This window comes from Lagenorhynchus albirostris, chromosome 18 (assembly GCF_949774975.1).
Source record: "Lagenorhynchus albirostris chromosome 18, mLagAlb1.1, whole genome shotgun sequence".
NCBI classification, from domain to species: domain Eukaryota; kingdom Metazoa; phylum Chordata; class Mammalia; order Artiodactyla; family Delphinidae; genus Lagenorhynchus; species Lagenorhynchus albirostris.
In genome coordinates, this window is record NC_083112.1 from 22090548 (window position 1) to 22108980 (window position 18433).

The 18433-nt window shown below is 40.4% G+C and overlaps 1 protein-coding gene across 4 annotated transcripts in view; it reads left to right on the top strand.

The window, feature by feature from the left end:
* The window catches only part of TSC22D1 (TSC22 domain family member 1), a 135536-nt gene extending 118742 nt beyond the window's left edge, over window positions 1-16794 (top strand). For 2 of the 4 annotated variants that reach the window (XM_060128653.1, XM_060128658.1), the window contains exons 2-3: window positions 14182-14233; window positions 15412-16794. In XM_060128653.1, coding sequence (XP_059984636.1) covers window positions 14182-14233; window positions 15412-15669 — 310 coding nt within the window. In that variant the 3' untranslated portion in view covers window positions 15670-16794. Of the gene's footprint in view, window positions 1-13022; window positions 13110-13405; window positions 13776-14181; window positions 14234-15411 lie in introns of those variants that run through there. The other 2 variants (XM_060128657.1, XM_060128656.1) reach the window with 2 other exon arrangements.
* Window positions 16795-18433: the final 1639 nt, after the last annotated feature.

Below are 18433 nucleotides of genomic sequence, written 5' to 3' on the forward strand. Positions count from 1 at the left end.
GGCTTTCGCTGGTTGCGGAGAGCAGGGGCTACTCTATGTTGCGGTGCGCAGGCTTCTCATTGCGGTGGCGTCTCTTGTTGTGGAGCACAGGCTCTAGGCGTGCGGGCTTCAGTAGTTGTGGCACGTGGGCTCTAGAGCACAGGCTCAGTAGTTGTGGCGCGCGGGCTTAGTTGCTCCGCGGCATGTGGGATCTTCCTGGACCAGGGCTGGAACGGAACCCGTGTCCCCCTGCATTGGCAGGCGGATTCTTAACCACTGCACCACCAGGGAAGTCCTAAAGTATTATTTCTTAAAGTCAGCAATGGTGTGTCTTGGGTTTTTTTCTTATTTGATCTGACAATCTGTACCTTTTAATTAAGGTACTTAATTGAGAACATTTATATTTAATGTGATTATTGCTATAGTTGGTTTGAATGACTGTCTTACTATTCACTTTTTATTTTGTTCTTTATTCCTCTTTTCTTCCGTTCTACTTCTTTTAGATTGTATTTTTTCTAATGATTCCATGATATCTTCTGTATTGGCTTATTAGGTGTAACTCATTGTATTGTTATTTCAGTTATTACCTTAGAGTCAGTAGCATACATTTTTAACTTACCGCATCTACTTGCAAGTAATATAAGAACCTACAGCACTATCCTTCCCTTCTCCCGTCCTGGCCTGTGTTGTTTTTTGTCATACATTTTACTTCTACATATGATATATCCCCTCTTCACTCATATATTGTTATTATTTTTGCTTTAAATAGTCATTTATCTTTTAAAAGAGATTTAAATAGTTAAGGGAAATATCTTTTGTATTTAACTACATAGTTACCATTTCTGATGCTCTTCATTCTTCTGTGTACACCTCAACTTCCATCTGGTATCATTTTCCTTCTGCCTGAAAGACTGACTTCACAATTTCTTATAGTGCAGGTCTGCCAGTGATCGAATCCTTGTAGCTTTCGTGTGTCTGAAAAAGAATTTCATCTTCATTTTTGACAGATATTTTCACTGAGCATAGACTTATAGGTAGACAGGCTTTTCAGAATTTCCTTTCAGCACTTGAAAGATATTGCTGCACCGTCTTCTGTCAACCAGAAGTCTGCTCCCAATCTTATCTTTGTTTCTCTGTGTATGATCTAGTTCTTTTCTCTGGGCTGCTTTTAAGATGATCTCTTTATCACTGGTTGTAAGTCATTTGATTATGATACACCTTGCTGCAATTTTCTTCACAGTTCTCTTGCTTGAAGTTTGTTTAGCTTCTTGGATCTGTGAATTTATTGTTTTTAAATAAAATTTGGAGAAAATTGCCGTTATTACTTCAAATATTCTTTCCCCTCCCTTTCCCTCTTCTCTTCTTTAGGGACTTCACTAAAGATTTACTTGGTTGTTTGAAATTGCTTCAGAGTTTAATGATACTTTCTTCTTTTCTTGTTTTGTTCTTTTTTTCAGCTTTTTTTCCTCTCTGTTTTGTTTTGCGTAGTTTCTATTGCTGATATATCACTAATATTTCTCCTGCCCTGTCTAATCTGCTGTTAATCGCCTGCAGTATATCTTTCTTCTCAAATTGTATTTTTAATCCTCATAAATCTAATTTGGGTTTTCTCTATACCTTTCATACCTCTATTTAATATGCTGCTGTTTACCTCTACTTTCTTGAACAAATAAAATATGGTTATAATAATTATTTGAGTGTCTTTGTCTACAAATTATATCGTCTTTGTCATATCTGGGTCATTTTGATTGATTGATTTTCCTCATTATGAGTCATATTTCCCTGTTTATTTGTATGCCTGGTACTTTTCATTGGATGCCAGACATTGTGAATTATTGGTTGCTAGCTGCATTTTATTTAATATCCTCGAGGCTTGTTTTGGGAAAAAAATAAGTTACTTGGAAACAGTTTGATCTTTTCAAGGCTTCCTTTTAAACTGCTTTACACAAGACCAAAGCACCATTCAGTCTAGAACTAACTTTTCCTCATGACTTTCCTCCTTGAATATCTGGTGCCCTGCGTTTACAAGGTTTTTGTTTTTTTTTTTTTAACCCAGGCTGGTGGTAAGACCAACTATTCCGAGCCCTGTGTGATTTCCAAAAATTGTTCTTCCTGCTTCTTTCGGGTGGCTCTTTCCCCAGCCTTGGGTAGTCTCCTCACGTGTGCTCCACAGAAGCCTGGGAGGAGAGGAGCACGGTCCCTGCAGGTCCCCCACCCTCTTTTTTTATCTTTTTTCAAACAGAAAGTCACAAAAATTATAATGATTCTCATCAGTTCACTCAGTCCCATGTAATTAATTTTTTTTTCATCTTGATCTTTTGTTAGCACTTTTATGAATTCATCAGTTTTCCATTAGAGTTCTGAAAATGTTTATTCATTCAGTTCAGCAGTGTAGTCAGTTACCAGAAACCTGTACTTGTCAGAGTCGTTTCCATGAATTCCTTGAAGATGAAACCCTTTTATAGGAACATTTTTGCAAAAGCATCAGAGTACACCCAGTACTGCCTGTAAATGACGAAAGACTTAAAAATGACCACGGTTAAAGATTGATGAAAGTTCATAATAATGCAGTTGACTAGGAAATGTAGTTATTTCTGAGATATACATTTTAAAATAATAACTAGAATTATGACTTATAACATTATACCAGAACATATAAGATTTTTAGGAATTTCATGTAATGTCTGAAACATTTATATTAACATATTTCCATACAAATAACCCAAAGAATGTTTAGTATTAGTTATTTTGTTTTAATTTTTGCATTTTATTTATCTTTTTATACAGCAGGTTCTTATTAGTCATCCATTTTGTACACATCAGTGTATACATGTCAATCCCAATCACCCAGTTTATCACACCACCATCCCCACCCCCGCCTGTGGCTTTCCCCCCTTGGTGTCCATACGTTTGTTCTCCACATCTGTGTCTCAACTTCTGCCCTGCAAACCAGTTCATCTGTACCATTTTTCTAGTTTCCACATACATGCTTAATATACGATATTTGTTTTTCTCTTTCTGACTTACTTCACTCTGTAGGAGAGTCTCTAGATCCATCCACGTCTCAACAAATGACGCAATTTCGTTCCTTTTTATGGCTGAGTAATATTCCATTGTATATATGTACCACATTTTCTTTATCCATTCGTCTGTCGATGGGCATTTAGGTTGCTTCCATGACCTGGCTATTGTAAATAGTGCTGCAGTGAACATTGGGGTGCATGCGTCTTTTTGAATTATGGTTTTCTCTGGGTATATGCCCAGTAGTGGGATTTCTGGGTCATATGGTAATTCTATTTTTAGTTTTTTAAGGAACCTCCATACTGTTCTCCATAGTGGCTGTATCAATTTACACTCCCACCAACAGTGCAAGAGGGTTCCCTTTTCTCCACACCCTCTCCGGCATTTGTTGCTTGTAGATTTTCTGATGATGCCCATTCTAACTGGTGTGAGGTGATCCCTCATTGTAGTTTTGATTTGCATTTCTCTAATAATTAGTGATGTTGAGCAGCTTTTCATGTGCTACTTGGCCATCTGTATGTCTCCTTTGGGGAAATGTCTATTTAGGTCTTCTGCCCATTTTTGGATTGGGTTGTTTGTTTCTTTAATATTGAGCTGCATGAGCTGTTTATATATTTTGGAGATTAATCCTTTGTCCATTGATTCATTTGCAAATATTTTCCCCCATTCTGAGGGTTGTTTTTTGGTCTCGTTTATGGTTTCCTTTGCTGTGCAAAAGCTTTGAAGTTTCATTAGGTCCCATTTGTTTATTTTTGTTTTCATTTCCATTACTCTAGGAGGTGGGTCAAAAAAGATCTTGCTGTGATTTATACCAAAGAGTATTCTTCCTGTGTTTTCCTCTATGAGTTTTATGGTGTCTGGTCTTACATTTAGGTCTCTAATCCATTTGGGGTTTATTTTTGTGTATGGTGTTACGGAGTGTTCTAATTTCATTCTTTTACATGTAGCTGTCCAGTTTTCCCAGCACCATTTATTGAAGAGACTGTCTTTTCTCCATTGTATATGCTTGCCTCCTTTGGCATAGATTAGTTGACCATAGGTGCATGGGTTTATCTCTGGGCTTTCTATCTTTTTCCGTTGATCTTTGTGTCTGTTTTTGTGCCAGTACCATATTGTCTTGATTACTGTAGCTTTGTAGTATAGTCTGAAGTCAGAGAGTCTGATTCCTCCAGCTACATGTTTTTCCCTCAAGACTGCTTTGGCTATTTGGGGTCTTTTGTGTCTCCATACAAATTTTAAGATTTTTTGTTCTAGTTCTGTAAAAAATGCCAATAATGATTTGATAGGGATTGCATTGAATCTGTAGATTTCTTTGGGTAGTATAGTCATTTTCATAATGTTGATTCTTCCAATCCAAGAATATGGTATATCTCTCCATCTGTTGGTACCATCTTTAATTTCTTTCAGCAGTGTCTTATAGTTTTCTGCATACAGGTCTTTTGTCTCCCTAGGTAGGTTTATTCCTAGATATTTTATTCTTTTTGTTGTAGTAGTAAATGGGAGTGTTTCCTTAATTTCTCTTTCAGATTTTTCATCATTAGTGTATAGGAATGCCAGAGATTCCTGTGCATTAATTTTGTATCATGAAACTTAACTAAATTCATTGATTAGCTCTAGTAGTTTTCTGGTGGCATTTTAAGGATTCTCTATGTATAGTATCATGTCATCTGCAAACAGTGACAGCTTTACTTCTTCTTTTCCAATTTGTATTCCTTTATTTCTTTTTCTTCTCTGATTGCCGTGGCAAGGACTTCCAAAACTATGTTGAATAATAGTGGTGAGAGTGGACATCCTTGTCTTGTTCCTGATCTTAGAGGAAATGCTTTCAGTTTTTCATCATTGAGAATGATGTTTGCTGTGGGTTTGTCGTATATGGCCTTTATTATGTTGAGGTAGGTTCCCTCTATGCCCACTTTCTGGAGAGTTTTTATCATAAATGGATGTTGAATTTTGTCAGAAGCTTTTTTCTGCATCTATTGAGATGATCATATGGTTTTTCTTCTTCAATTTGTTAATATGGTGTATCACATTGATTGATTTGTATACATTGAAGAATCCTTACGTCCCTGGGATAAATCCCCCTTGATGATGGTGTATGATCCTTTTAATGTGTTGTTGGATTCTGTTTGCTAGTATTTTGTTGAGGATTTTTGCATCTATGTTCATCAGTGATATTGGTCTGTAATTTTCTTTTTTTGGAGTATCTTTGTCTGGTTTTGGTATCAGGGTGATGGTGGCCTAATAGAGTGAGTTTGGGAGTGTTCCTTCCTCTGCAATTGTTTGGAAGAGTTTGAGAAGCATGGGTGTTAGCTCTTCTCTAAATGTTTGATAGAATTCACCTGTGAAGCCATCTGGTCCTGGACTTTTGTTTGTTGGAAGATTTTTTATCACAGTTTCAATTTCATTACTTGTGATTGGTCTGTTCATATTTTCTATTTCTTCCTGGTTCAGTCTTGGAAGGTTATACCTTTCTAAGAATTTGTCCATTTCTTCCAGGTTGTCCATTTTATTGGCATAGAGTTGCTTCTAGTAGTCTCTTATGATGCTTTGTATTTCTGCAGTGTCTGTTGTAACTTCTCCTTTTTCATTTCTAATTTTATTGATTTGAGTCCTCTCCCTCTTTTTCTTGATGAGTCTGGCTAATGGTTTATCAATTTTGCTTATCTTCTCAAAGAACCAGCTTTTAGTTTTATTGATCTTTGCTATTGTTTTCTTTGTTTCTATTTCATTTATTTCTGCTCTGATCTTTATGATTTCTTTCCTTCTGCTAACTTTGGGTTTTGTTTGTTCTTCTTTCTCTAGTTCCTTTAGCTGTAAGGTTAGATTGTTTATTTGAGATTTTTCTTGTTTCTTGAGGTAGGCTTGTATAGCTATAAACTTCCTTCTTAGAACTGCTTTTGCTGCCTCCTTTTTGGATCGTCGTGTTTTCATTGTCATTTGTCTCTAGGTATTTTTTGATTTCTTCTCTGATTTCTTCAGTGATCTCTTGGTTATTTAGTAACATATTGTTTAGCCTCCATGTTTTGTTGTTTTTTACGTTTTCTTCACTGTAATTCATTTCTAATCTCATAGTTGTGGTCAGAAAAGATAGTTGATATGATTTCAATTTCCTTAAATTTACTGAGGCTTGATTTGTGACCCAAGATGTGATCTATCCTGGAGAATGTTCTGTGCGCACTTGAGAAGAAAGTGTAATCTGCTGTTTTTGGATGGAATGTCCTGTAAATATCAGTTAAATCTATCTGGTCTATTGTGTCATTTAAAGCTTCTGTTGCCTTATTTATTTTCATTTTGGCTGATCTGTCCATTGGTGTAAGTGAGGTGTTAAAGTCCCTCACTATTATTGTGTTACTGTCGATTTTCTCTTTTATAGCTGTTAGCAGTTGCCTTATGTATCATGGTGCTCCTATGTAGGGTGCATATATATTTATAATCGTTATATCTTCTTCTTGGATTGATCCATTGATCATTATGTAGTGTCCTTCCTTGTCTCTTGTAACATTCTTTATTTTAAAGTCTATTTTATCTGATATGAGTATTGCTACTCCAGCTTTCTTTTGATTTCCATTTGCATGGAATATCTTTTTCCATACCCTCACTTTCAGTCTGTATGTGTCCCTAGGTCTGAAGCGGGTCTCTTGTAGACAGCATATATGTGGGTCTTGTTTTTGTATCCATTCAGCAAGCCTGTTTCTTTTAGTTGGAGCGTTTAATCCATTCACATTTAAGGTAATTATCGATATGTATGTTCCTATGACCATTTTCTTAATTGTTTTGGGTTTGTTTTTGTAGGTCCTTTTCTTCTCTTGTGTTTCCCACTTAGAGAATTTCCTTTAGCATTTGTTGTAGAGCTGGTTTGGTGGTGCTGAATTCTCTTAGCTTTTGCTTGTCTGTAAAGCTTTTGATTTCTGTGTCGAATCTGAATGAGATCCTTCTCGGGTAGAGTAATCTTGGTTGTAGGTTCTTCCCTTTCATCACTTTAAGTATATCATGTCACTCCCTTCTGGCTTGTAGAGTTTCTGCTGAGAAATCAGCTGTTAACCTTATGGGAGTTCCCTTGTATATTGTTGTTTTTCCCTTGCTGCTTTCAATAATGTTTCTTTGTCTTTAATTTTGGGCAATTTGATTACTATGTGTCTCGGCGTGTTTCTCCTTGGGTTTATCCTGTATGGGACTTGCTGCGCTTCCTGGACTTGGGTGGCTATTTCCTTTCCCAGATTGGGAAGTTTTCAACTCTAATCTCTTCAGATATTTTCTCTGGTCCTTTCTCTTTCTCTTCTCCTTCTGGGACCCCTATAATGCGAATGTTGTTGCGTTTAATGTTGTCCCAGAGGTCTCTTAGGCTGTCTTCATTTCTTTTCATTCTTTTTTCTTTATTCTGTTCCACAGCAGTGAATTCCACCATGCTGTCATCCAGGTCACTTATCCGTTCTTGTGCCTCAGTTATTCTGCTATTGATTCCTTCTAGTGTAGTTTTCATTTCAGTTATTGAATTGTTCATCTCTGTTTGTTTGTTCTTTAATTCCTGTAGGTCTTTGTTAAACATTTCTTGCATCTTCTGGATCTTTGCCTCCATTCTTTTTCCGAGGTCCTGGATCATCTTCACTATCATTATTCTGAATTCTTTTTCTGGAAGGTTGCCTATCTCCACTTCATTTAGTTGTTTTTCTGGAGTTTTATCTTGTTCCTTCATCTGGTACATAGCCCTCTGCCTTTTCATCTTGTCTGTCTTTCTGTGAATGTGACATCTTGTCTGTCTTTCTGTGAATTGGTCCACAGGCTGCAGGATTGTAGTTCTTGCTTCTGCTGTCTGCCCTCTCCATCCTCTCTCTTTTACTTTAAAAAATTGTACATACCTAAAGATAGAGTGAATAGAAAAAAATATATTAGCAGTTTCCTTTTTTCCCGTCTCCCAGTCTATTCCTGAGGCAGCCACTTTTTTTTGCTTTCTCATATTTACCCACAGATGTCCATGTCATATTGATATAGTTATTCTTGCTTTTTCAATTGTAGATATTTTATTTTATTTTATTTTATTTTTATTTTTATTTTTTTTTTAAGTATCATTTCTTTTTCTTTTTAAGATGTTGGGGGTAGGAGTTTTTATTAATTAATTAATTTATTTTTGCTGTGTTGGGTCTTCGTTTCTGTGCGAGGGCTTTCTCTAGTTGCGGCAAGCGGGGCCACTCTTCATCGCGGTGCGCGGGCCTCTCACTATCGCGGCCTCTCCCGTTGCAAAGCATAGGCTCCAGACGCGCCGGCTCAGTAGCTGTGTGTCACGGGCCCAGTTGCTCCACGGCATGTGGGATCCTCCCAGACCAGGGCTCGAACCCGCGTTCCCTGCATTAGCAGGCAGATTCTCAACCACTGCGCCACCAGGGAAGCCCCTATTGTAGATATTTTATAATCAAGCCGTGGTAGATAAGGATTTAACAGTTATTTATTTATTTATTTATTTTGCGGTACGCGGGCCTCTCACTGTTGTGGCCTTTCCCGTTGCAGAGCATAGGTTCTGGACGCGCAGGCTCAGCGGCCATGGTTCACGGGCCCAGCCGCTCTGCGGCATGTGGGATCTTCCCGGACCAGGGCACGAACCCATGTCCCCTGCATCGGCAGGTGGACTCTCAACCACTGCACCACCAGGGAAGCCCAGGATTTAGCATTTTTAAACCATTCTTACCACAGTTTTTTTCTTCCCTCCACACATTTCTTCTTCCCACCAGCTTCCCAATAAAGTTAATTTAACTTTTTAAAGTTAAATAAGTAGAAAGTGTTAAGAACGAATATAGTCATGTAAATTTTATTTATGAGCGTAACTTTTTCTTTCTTTCTTTTTCTGTTTTCTGTAAAACTGTCTTTGAACTTATCTAGTTGCTCCATTAGATCTGTCCCATACCTGGCTGTACCACCCCCTGCCCCTGCAAATGCTCAAATGTATTAGATCCTGTCTCTGATTATTCCCACCAAAGTGCTGCCTCCCAAAGGTTCCCACTTCCCACATGGTTACATACCTGTTGCTGCTAAGGCTTGCTGATTAGCACCTGTCGTCCCCAGGTTTCCTTCCCCCATCATCCTGCTTTTTTTTTTTTGGCTGTGCTGCACAGCATGCGGGATCTTACTTCCACAACCAGGGATCGAACCTGTGCCCCATGCAGTGGAAGCACGGAATCCTAACGACTAGACCACCAGGGAATTCCCCCCATCATCCTGTTAATTCCCTTCCTTCTCTCCAGCATTTGAGTCCCTGGTTCATGTTTCCCTTCTTCTTTTTTTTTTCTTTTGGAATATACAATATTTCTTATATTTTTAAAATTTTATTTTATTGTGGTAAGAAGACTTAACCTGAGACCCACCCTCTAAAAGTTTAACAAATACCAACACAGTATTGTTGACTTCAGGTTCAAAATTGTACAGCAGATCTCTAGAACTTATTCATCTTGCTGTAAACGCTTTTTCCTTGATTTGCTCCTCCATACTGGTGTCTGAAATGTCTGAAAATGTTCTTAGTCTACATTTACACGTAAATGATTTGGCCAAGTGAAAAACCTTTCTCTCCTAGAATTTTATAGACATTTTCTCCATTGTTTCCTGGCAGCCAGCAGATTCTGATACTAGTACCTGTGTTTGTACCTTGTTTTTTTCTGTTTGGACGCTCTTAGGATCTTCTCTGTCCTGAGTGATCTTCAGTCTTGTGATGATGTGCTTTGGGGTAGAGCTCTCTTCACTGATTGTGGTAGCCGTCTGGTCATCTGATTTAATCTGGAGACTTGTGCCCTTCCGTTCTGGAAAAATTCTTAAATTATTTCTTTGATAATTTTCTTCCCTCTGTTCTCTATTTTTGGAGTTCATGCTATTTTGATGTCGGACCTCCTAGATTGATCCTTTTAAGTCTCTTGTGTCTCACAATTCCATCTCTTTTCTGTTCTACTTTTGGGAAGATTTTCTGAACTTTATCTTCCACCTCTTCTTTGGAAATGAAGGAAATTTAAAATATGGTTGAATTTTTCTGTTTGGATTTCTTTGGCATTCTTTCTTGTTCCAACAGTGTGTGGGACCCAAACACTAAAACATTATTTGTTGCTTATCTGCAACTCAGCTTTAACTGGGAGTCCTGAAGTTTCATTTGCTAACCCTGGTAACCCTAATCCCAGCGCCTAGTAAGAGTAAACCAGGAAAGGGGGTCCCTAGGCAGCAGTGATTTGGTCTGGCTCGCAGTGATGTGCTTTAGCTTCTTCCCTGGCAGTCACTTTAGATTTGCAAGGAGTTTGGACACAGGGAGAAACAGGTTATCCTATTTGAGTGGTGGATCCCCAACTGTACCTATATTGGCCAAGACAGATCAAGTTTGGAAGAAAAGCAGATGTTACTGAACCAGCATACATGCTACCAATGTGCAGAAGTGATTGGATTGGAGTCCAGGTAAAAAGGCTCTTAGGCAAAACAGAACAGAATAGAACAACAAAATCCACCTCAAAGAACCACCCTGATCTCAGATGTCCAGGCTTTTTCCTGTACTCCGGATTCCCCAGCAGAATGAGACCTCCTGATCTCTGCCCAGTGCCTGAAGGTGACCAGTATTATCCATGCCTTTAGGGGTCTCTCCTAGAGGCATGGGAGTATTTATCCTGTCCTATCAACTGGTCTTGGTTAAGCTCAGGGCACTAGACTCACAGATGTTCTATTTTGGAAATGGAAGAAACTTTTGTAATGGCTAGAAAGTAATTTTAGCTATTTGGGCCTCAGACGTTTCTGACGCATGGGTTTTCCTCTATAGAGATTTCCTCCAATTTCTTTACCTTCTTTTTGAAATTATGTCTTTTCAGTTTTCATATAAAAATCAATCTTAAAGGAATCTAGCCCATTTATGTGAAAGATAGGAAGAGAAATAGATTTCTAATCATATTTTTGCTTGTATATCTTTTAGCCCAGCAAATTCTCCAGAAATAGATTACAAACATTCAGGGATATATGTACAAGGATGTTCCCTGCAAGTGTATCTAAAATAGCAAAGTATTGGTGATGACCATAACGTCCTGCTGTAAAGATACGGTGTAAACAGACTGTGGTTCAGATATTGGCTTCTATAGCTTAATACTTGGATGATCAGTTGAAATGAATGAAATGAAAACATAACCAACTTGTATCTTTGTTTTCAAGAATCTGGAGCACAGGAAAAAGCCTGGACATTTGAGATTGGGGTGGTTCTTTGCTATTGATTTTATTTTTCTATTCTGCTCTGTTTTGCCTAAGAGCCTTTTTACCTGGATTCCAGTTCAATCACTTCTGCATATTGGTAGCACGTATGCTAATTCAGCAACATGTGCTTTTCTTCCAATAAATAAAATCCAGTTAATTTAGTAATCTTCTTAAACTTCAGTGGGAATTTAAAATTCATTTCTTTATATGACCTTAGAGTTTTGTTTTTGTAAGCTCTTAATTGCAGCTTAAGCGATGCTTTAATTTTTCCTGTGCAGTTGGCATTCCGTTTAAACATATAAATGACTTAATCACATAGACAGTTTTAGTGATCACTGTAACTTTCAAAATATAGAAACTACCGTGTAGTAGGTAATAATTGTGCCTAGCATTCATAGACATGGAGACCACGTGTCTGCTTCCCAAATTATGATTTTTGAGGTTCCATTTACTCTGTTTCCTTTTACTAAAAATGGGTGCCTTTCCAAAATTTGTATCATGAGATAATATATATTTAATTTTTGTAAATTATAAATATGCCAACACATATTTGAATATCAGTTGTTATTCAAAAGCAAAGCCTTAAAATTTAGAGAACAATACGAACCTTACAGTAGAAAAAGGATGATACTGCCTTGGTTTTTTTAACCCAACAGAGAATTGCCCTTTCATCAGCTACCACATTCACCAGATTTGGTTCCTAATGACTTCAGACAATTTCCAAAGCCAAATGCACTCTGCCAACATTGGGTCACCTTCAAAGAATGTCTAAGAGGCTCCCCTGGCAACTAAAATTTCCTAAATTAAAGGATGCTGCTTGAGGGAGAATGCTTGGTTGAGAGAAAAGACTCCATGTGTGTGTGTTTGTATATGTGTGTAAATCGAATATGTACATATACATGTTCTATGGTCACATTTTATGTTGGAATTATTTGTGATGATACAACTTGTTTATGGATTAGTCTTTAGTATTTGTAGTTTTTTTGTTTTCTGTTTTTATAGGATTATACCATTAGAGGGCAGTATTGTAGAGGTTTAAATGTACCTTCGTAAATGTATTGAATTGCAAAGTGTTTATAACCTGTAATGATCAAGTGAATTTAAGGCCTTAGACTTATAGTATATTAAACTGCAACCTCAATTGGTACATCCTTGCAAGTATTTTAAATTAATAGAAGAAATTATGTAACGGGTTAAGCTATTTTACACCCAGATCTCTTAATTTTAGTTTAGAGAAGGGAATTATCTGGTCAGTGTGGCCATCAGGGTGACATATATACCTACAGTATTTCAGTTCCTCTGATGTAAGAAGGCTCAAAGGATTGAGGCTTATAGGAATTGCACTTAACATCCAAAAACTTGCCTTACGGACTTAGTGAAAATAGATCCATGTGAGTAGGATTCAACCTGTGGATTGATTTTTTTTTTTTTTTCCTAGCTATAAATGGAAGAAGGAGGTGCAATTTTAAGGTTTATGGCTCTAGGGACATTTTGAGATCTACCTGATTACATTTGGTGGTTTCCTTTTGGCCTCAATTTGTATATGCCTAGCAAAAAATATGTACTGTTTTTTGTTTCTACACGTAATTGATAAATTCATGGAAAGGCAGAGTCTCTCAAAAAGGAAATGTGATTTTTTTTCCTCTAAAATTCACTGGCTAAGGGAAAAAAAAAGTATTATTACAGTATGGTGTTATCCTTATAAATAAAACTGCCTAGAAAATCCTCCAGTTACTGCTGCCTGTAAGAACGAGATAATTGAAATCGAGACACTCGGGCTCCTGCAAGTCTTTAGTGGTGGGACTGGGCATGCTCAGTAGCTCAGACGGGTCTGGTTGCAAATAAGCAGCTTTCGCCGTTCGGCAGCCACGGGAACAGGCAGCTCCAGAGACGGGGGTCTGGCTCCCTTAAACGTAAGCACGTGCGGGTTCCCAATCGCATTTTTCGGAGCCCCTCGGCGTTTTCTGCCGGAGCACTGCTCCATCTTTCCTTGATCACGTAGGCTTTGGCGGCCCGCACCCCGGCCCCTTAGCCTGCGGCCTGGGCCAGCCCACCCGAGGAGCGGATCGCCGGGCTGGGGGCGGGGTGGGGGTGGTGAGGAAGGCGGGGAAGAGAGGAGGAGGGCGGGGAAGGGAGAAGGGGGCGGTTCCAGCGGCGTGCTGGCCAATTGGCGCGGCTCTTCCCTGCATATATTTTGCACGGAGACTGGGAGTCCTAGTCTAGAGCCTGGTGGAGCCCGGCTGCCGACGTGGGAGCCTTCTCCGCACGGTAGTGGGATCTACATCTTCCCGGAATCGCCAAGCCCCAGAAGCTGGGTTTCTTTCAATTCGGGCTGCTGTTTTCTATTTCTCCCTGAGCTACATAAAGCTAGAAGATTTTTATCTAGCTCAAACAAGGCTGCTCGTATTCCCTCTTTTTTTTTTTTCCTGCGAGGGTGTTTTTGGCTGCAATTGCATGAAATCCCAATGGTGTAGACCAGTGGCGATGGATCTAGGAGTTTACCAACTGAGACATTTTTCCATTTCTTTCTTGTCATCCTTGCTCGGGACTGAAAACGCCTCTGTGAGACTTGACAATAGGTAAATGTCGGCTGGGATAGTTTTTTAAAAATTTACTCGTGAGATACTTGTAATAATGCAGGTGAAAGATAGCCTGGCGAATTCCTTTGTCCATTGCTGAGAGGCTACGGTGACATGGATGTTGCTTTTTGAAATGTGCAGAATAGCCTTCTCTTTGCAGGTCTGGCCAGAGAACAGGCTCTTCCCACATTATGTAATTTAGCCTTTGTGGCTCACTAAAATTGGGAAATGTCTGGATATTCATTAGTAAAAGAGTGGCTGGTGTGTTCTGGAGGGTGATATATTACATAGCATTAGAGAATATTGAAAAAATGATGCTAGTAACATCACGGAATTGGGAAATCCTTTTTGTCTTGGATGTTTAAGATAGATTCCATTGATCGATTTTTTTTTTTTTCCTTTTCAGCTCTTCTGGTGCAAGTGTGGTAGCTATTGACAACAAAATCGAGCAAGCTATGGTATGTACCGATTAAAAATCGTTTGTACTAAACGTGGGCACAGTACAAAAAGCGAGGTGTCTTGGGATGGAACAAGCGCATCCACAGTTAAACTGATGATTGCTCTCCATGCATCTAGAAATGCCGGCACTGTCTCCATTCTGCTAGCGTGAAGCCACATACCACAGCTGCTAAGGAGAGAGAAAGGGGCCCTGAGGGTATTCGATGTTCTTTCCGGGACCGATTTCACACAGCCGTCGGGCTTTTGGCGGAGGTCCCCCTTTTTGCTGGGGAATTGCTAGGAAAGCGCTGGCCCGGCGTGTCCTCAGATCGTGGGCTCATCTCTAGTGATGTGGCTTTACTAGGAATCCTAAGGTTTACCGGGGAGCCGGGAGGGGGGGAGGGCCACAGAAGTGGGGATCTCCGGAAGGGGCCTCCTACACCGGGTCCAAACGGATCCCCAGTGATGGAGGCTACTGCACAATGAAAAAGAACCGGAGAAAAGTTTCGCCTTCTCAGCCTGCGCCTGGTTTTCTCCTATTTTTTATTTCCGCCTTGGCCGTTCTTTGTTATTGGAGCAGCGCCTGTGGCTCTTCTCACGGGATTCTCTGCCCACTGTTGCTAGGCAAACTCCGAACCTTTAATTCGGAGCTATAAATAACTCGAGCGCCCATTGGCTGCAACGGCTGCCCAGGTTTCTGTGATGTCAGCTTAATCACGAAAGAGGGGGGGATGGGGGGAGGGAGGAAAATGCGGCAACACGCTCTGTAGGAACTGGCTGCAGCCGGTGCTGAGGGAGGCGGTCTGGCGGGCGGAGGGAGGGACTTGGGGGCGGGGACGCGGCTACCGTTGCTCCGGGGCTGGACATCCCTGGGCCGGGCTTTTGCACGGAGCCCCAGAGCCCCAGTGCATTTTGCCATCTCGAATAGGAAACTTGAGCGTAGGCATTCCTGGCCAATGGCTGCAAGGAAAGCAAAGGCTTTAAAAAGGCTTGATGACTTAGACGTTAAAGTGAAGTATTGTACAGTTGTGGTTGTATTCCGTAGATCTCCCCTAGGGCCTGTTAAATGAGCTCTAAAGGCTGGATATGTAAATGGTTAGGGAGAGCCCCGCAAAATGATGCTTTAGAAATTCAGAGTCCGGGGAACAGTAGAGAGAAAGTTAAACCTTTTTTTTCCTCTTCTCTCTCTCCCTTTCAGGATCTGGTGAAAAGCCATTTGATGTATGCCGTTAGAGAGGAAGTGGAGGTCCTCAAAGAGCAAATCAAAGAACTAATAGAGAAAAATTCCCAGCTGGAGCAGGAGAACAATCTGCTGAAGACACTGGCCAGTCCCGAGCAGCTTGCCCAGTTCCAGGCTCAGCTGCAGACTGGCTCCCCCGCTGCCAGCACACAGCCACAGGGGACCACACAGCCCCCAGCCCAGGCAGCGTCCCAGGGCTCAGGACCAACCGCGTAGCCTCCTGTGCCGCCGCGGAACTGGCTGCTGCTGTCTGAACTGAACCGACCGGAGAAGATGGACTGGGGGGCGTCCGCGTCCACCGTCACCCATTTCATTGCTCGCTGCAAAAGAGACGTGAGACTGACATATGCCATTATCTCTTTTTTCCAGTGTTAAACACTCATATGCTTTCGGCTTGAAGAAATTTCTTAAGTTGGGTGAATTAAAGGTTAATGAGAGAATTAGCATGGATATACTGGGACCTCATGCAGCTTGGCAGATCCGTGAGAAACGGTTTCATTCATGCTGAGGAGCTGTGTGCCTTTCCATCCCTCCCCTGCTCCCCACCCCCACTTACAAGAGTTCTTCCTGCTTGCACGTGGCGTGCTCCATGGGGTTCCGAAGCAGTGCAGCACCACTGGACTGTCCTCTCTCTCCTCTCCCCCCCCAGGAACTGGAAGGGGAGGTGAAAGTCAAGAGTGAAGCTTAGTCTCACCTCAGATGAGGAGGAACATAGTTCATTGTACAAATGACGACTGTCACCAACACTCATAAAAACCAATAGTACTGTGCCTCTTTCCAAAACAGCGGATGACACAAAACTATTAGCGTGACTGAACGGTGACAGGTAGCTGGGATCTAGGCTATCTTACCCTGAAGGTTGTTTTGCTTATTGTATATTTGTGTATGTAGTGTAACTTTTGTACAATAGAGGACTGTACTATTTAGGTTGTACAGATTGCAGTTTAGATGTTTCATTGGCTGTCTGAAGAGGTGTGGGGTGTCTTTTATATAGAGATCTACGTAAAAAATAATAACATGAAGAAAAACACACCTACCTAAAGAGATTTTAAGAATTTGGCACAGTTGGTCACTTTGTGTAATCTGAAATCTTCCAGCTGCTGAATATCTTGAAGTCAGTCCCGGTTCACCGAAGTCTTTCGACTGAGCTGGTTGAATACTTTGAAATATGATCAGTTCTAGCTAATGAAATGGATTTCCCAGTAGGGGTTTCTGCATATTACCTGTATAGTAGTTACCTGCATATGTTTCTGTGCATGTTCTCTACACAGTTGTAAGGTGTCACTGTATTTAACTGTTGCACTTGTCAACTTTCAATAAAGCATATAAAATGTTGATAAACCAGTGTTTCCATGTTATAGTGTTAACGTAATCGCAGTCATTTCCACAACTATTTCCAGATAAAGGTAAAACAATTCGACTAGTAAAATCCTGAAGGGGAATGAAAGGGTTGGGCAAAGTAGTGGTGCTAGTGGTTTGACTGGAGGAGTAAAACGAATCAGACGTTGCGTTCTGTCAGGCAGTAAGGGAAGAGACATAACGAAAGAGGCAAGAGCTTAGCTCTTCAGACTAGTTGTGTGACCCAGTCAAGTGGCTTCCCCCACTCAGGGCTGATGTGGGGTATTGTTGAAAGAGAGAATCTCTGAGTTCCTCTGTGGCTTTAGAATTCTAGGAGCCCGTGGAAGTTTTAATCTCTCAATGTTTACCAGCTTAGGGGAATGAACCTTACTCTGTGTATAATTCCAGCAAGCAGCTCTAGGATCAGAAGATGGGAGTTAGAGAAGCTGATTTCCACTTTAAGAACTCTGTCACCCTAAGTTGGGGTGTCTTTCCTAGTGTGGATTGAGTTCCCAGCTCCTGGGAATTTCCAAGCAAAAGATAGGATAATTCCAGAGGTTTCCTCTTCTGGGTTTGAGGAAGGAAGGACCAGATAAGGGAGTCCCTCCCAGTTGATCCCTTAAGACTATAAAATAGGTCAAGATTCAAAACATGAAGGAATCCTAAAGCAAATTGGCCCCTGAGAAGTGAGCCTGAGGGGTCCCACTCTGCTGCAGGAGCCCTGCCAGTGAGCAGGTGAACGGTAGATTTTCAGCTCTGCAATCTGCCACTCCACCCAGTGGGAGTCAGGTATTCCCCAGCTCTAAGGCTTACGGAAGCCCTTGCAGGACAGGACTCAACTCTTCTGAGTCCTTCTCTAATGTAGAACTGCTGAGAGATTGATGGGTGGATGGAGGGAACATCAGAGCTCCCCGAAAAGAACTGGACTGGGTGCATGTGTTACGAAGCTCAAAGTAACTGGTGGGGCGACCCATCTCCTGCTGAAGCAGTAAACTGCCGACTGCCTTGGGAGGTGGCGGTTGCCATGAAGATGGTTTGGGGAATTTGGAGAAGATTTAAAACAATCTTTGTCGTATTTGTTTGAAGGTTATATAACTTTGACTTAAAGAGATAATTAATATAGTAATTCCATTTCCTTTAAAAAAAAACTACTGAATCGAAATCTTTAACCATTTCATCTTTTAGGTTTTTAATATCCTCCAGAGCAAAGGTGGTAATTGAGGAAATTTGACAAGTGTCATGTCAATGTATTATTAAGATAAGGGAGAACTTTCTTCATTATTTAAAGGAATTTGGGGCCTTTATATTAAAAATGTGAGACTCCCATGACATTTTGGGGGCTGAATATTGTATGTGAAATATGAATGAATGATTAGAATCAAAAGATGTTTTTCCGTACATGTTCACTTTAGTAATTACTAAACACATTTTAAGTGATTGACTTATATTTAAGGATATTTAAGGTCATTTTAAAAGGCATTTTACTATCTGCTTACAGGCCTGATTAGGCCTTTGTTGGCCTGTGGGTTGTTATGTAATTGATTATATCATACTTATGTGGAGCGCGAGAGATTTTTAAGGGGGACAGAATGTTGTCCAGCACTGGGTGTTCCTGACATCAGCAATTGCAGCAGGAGAGACC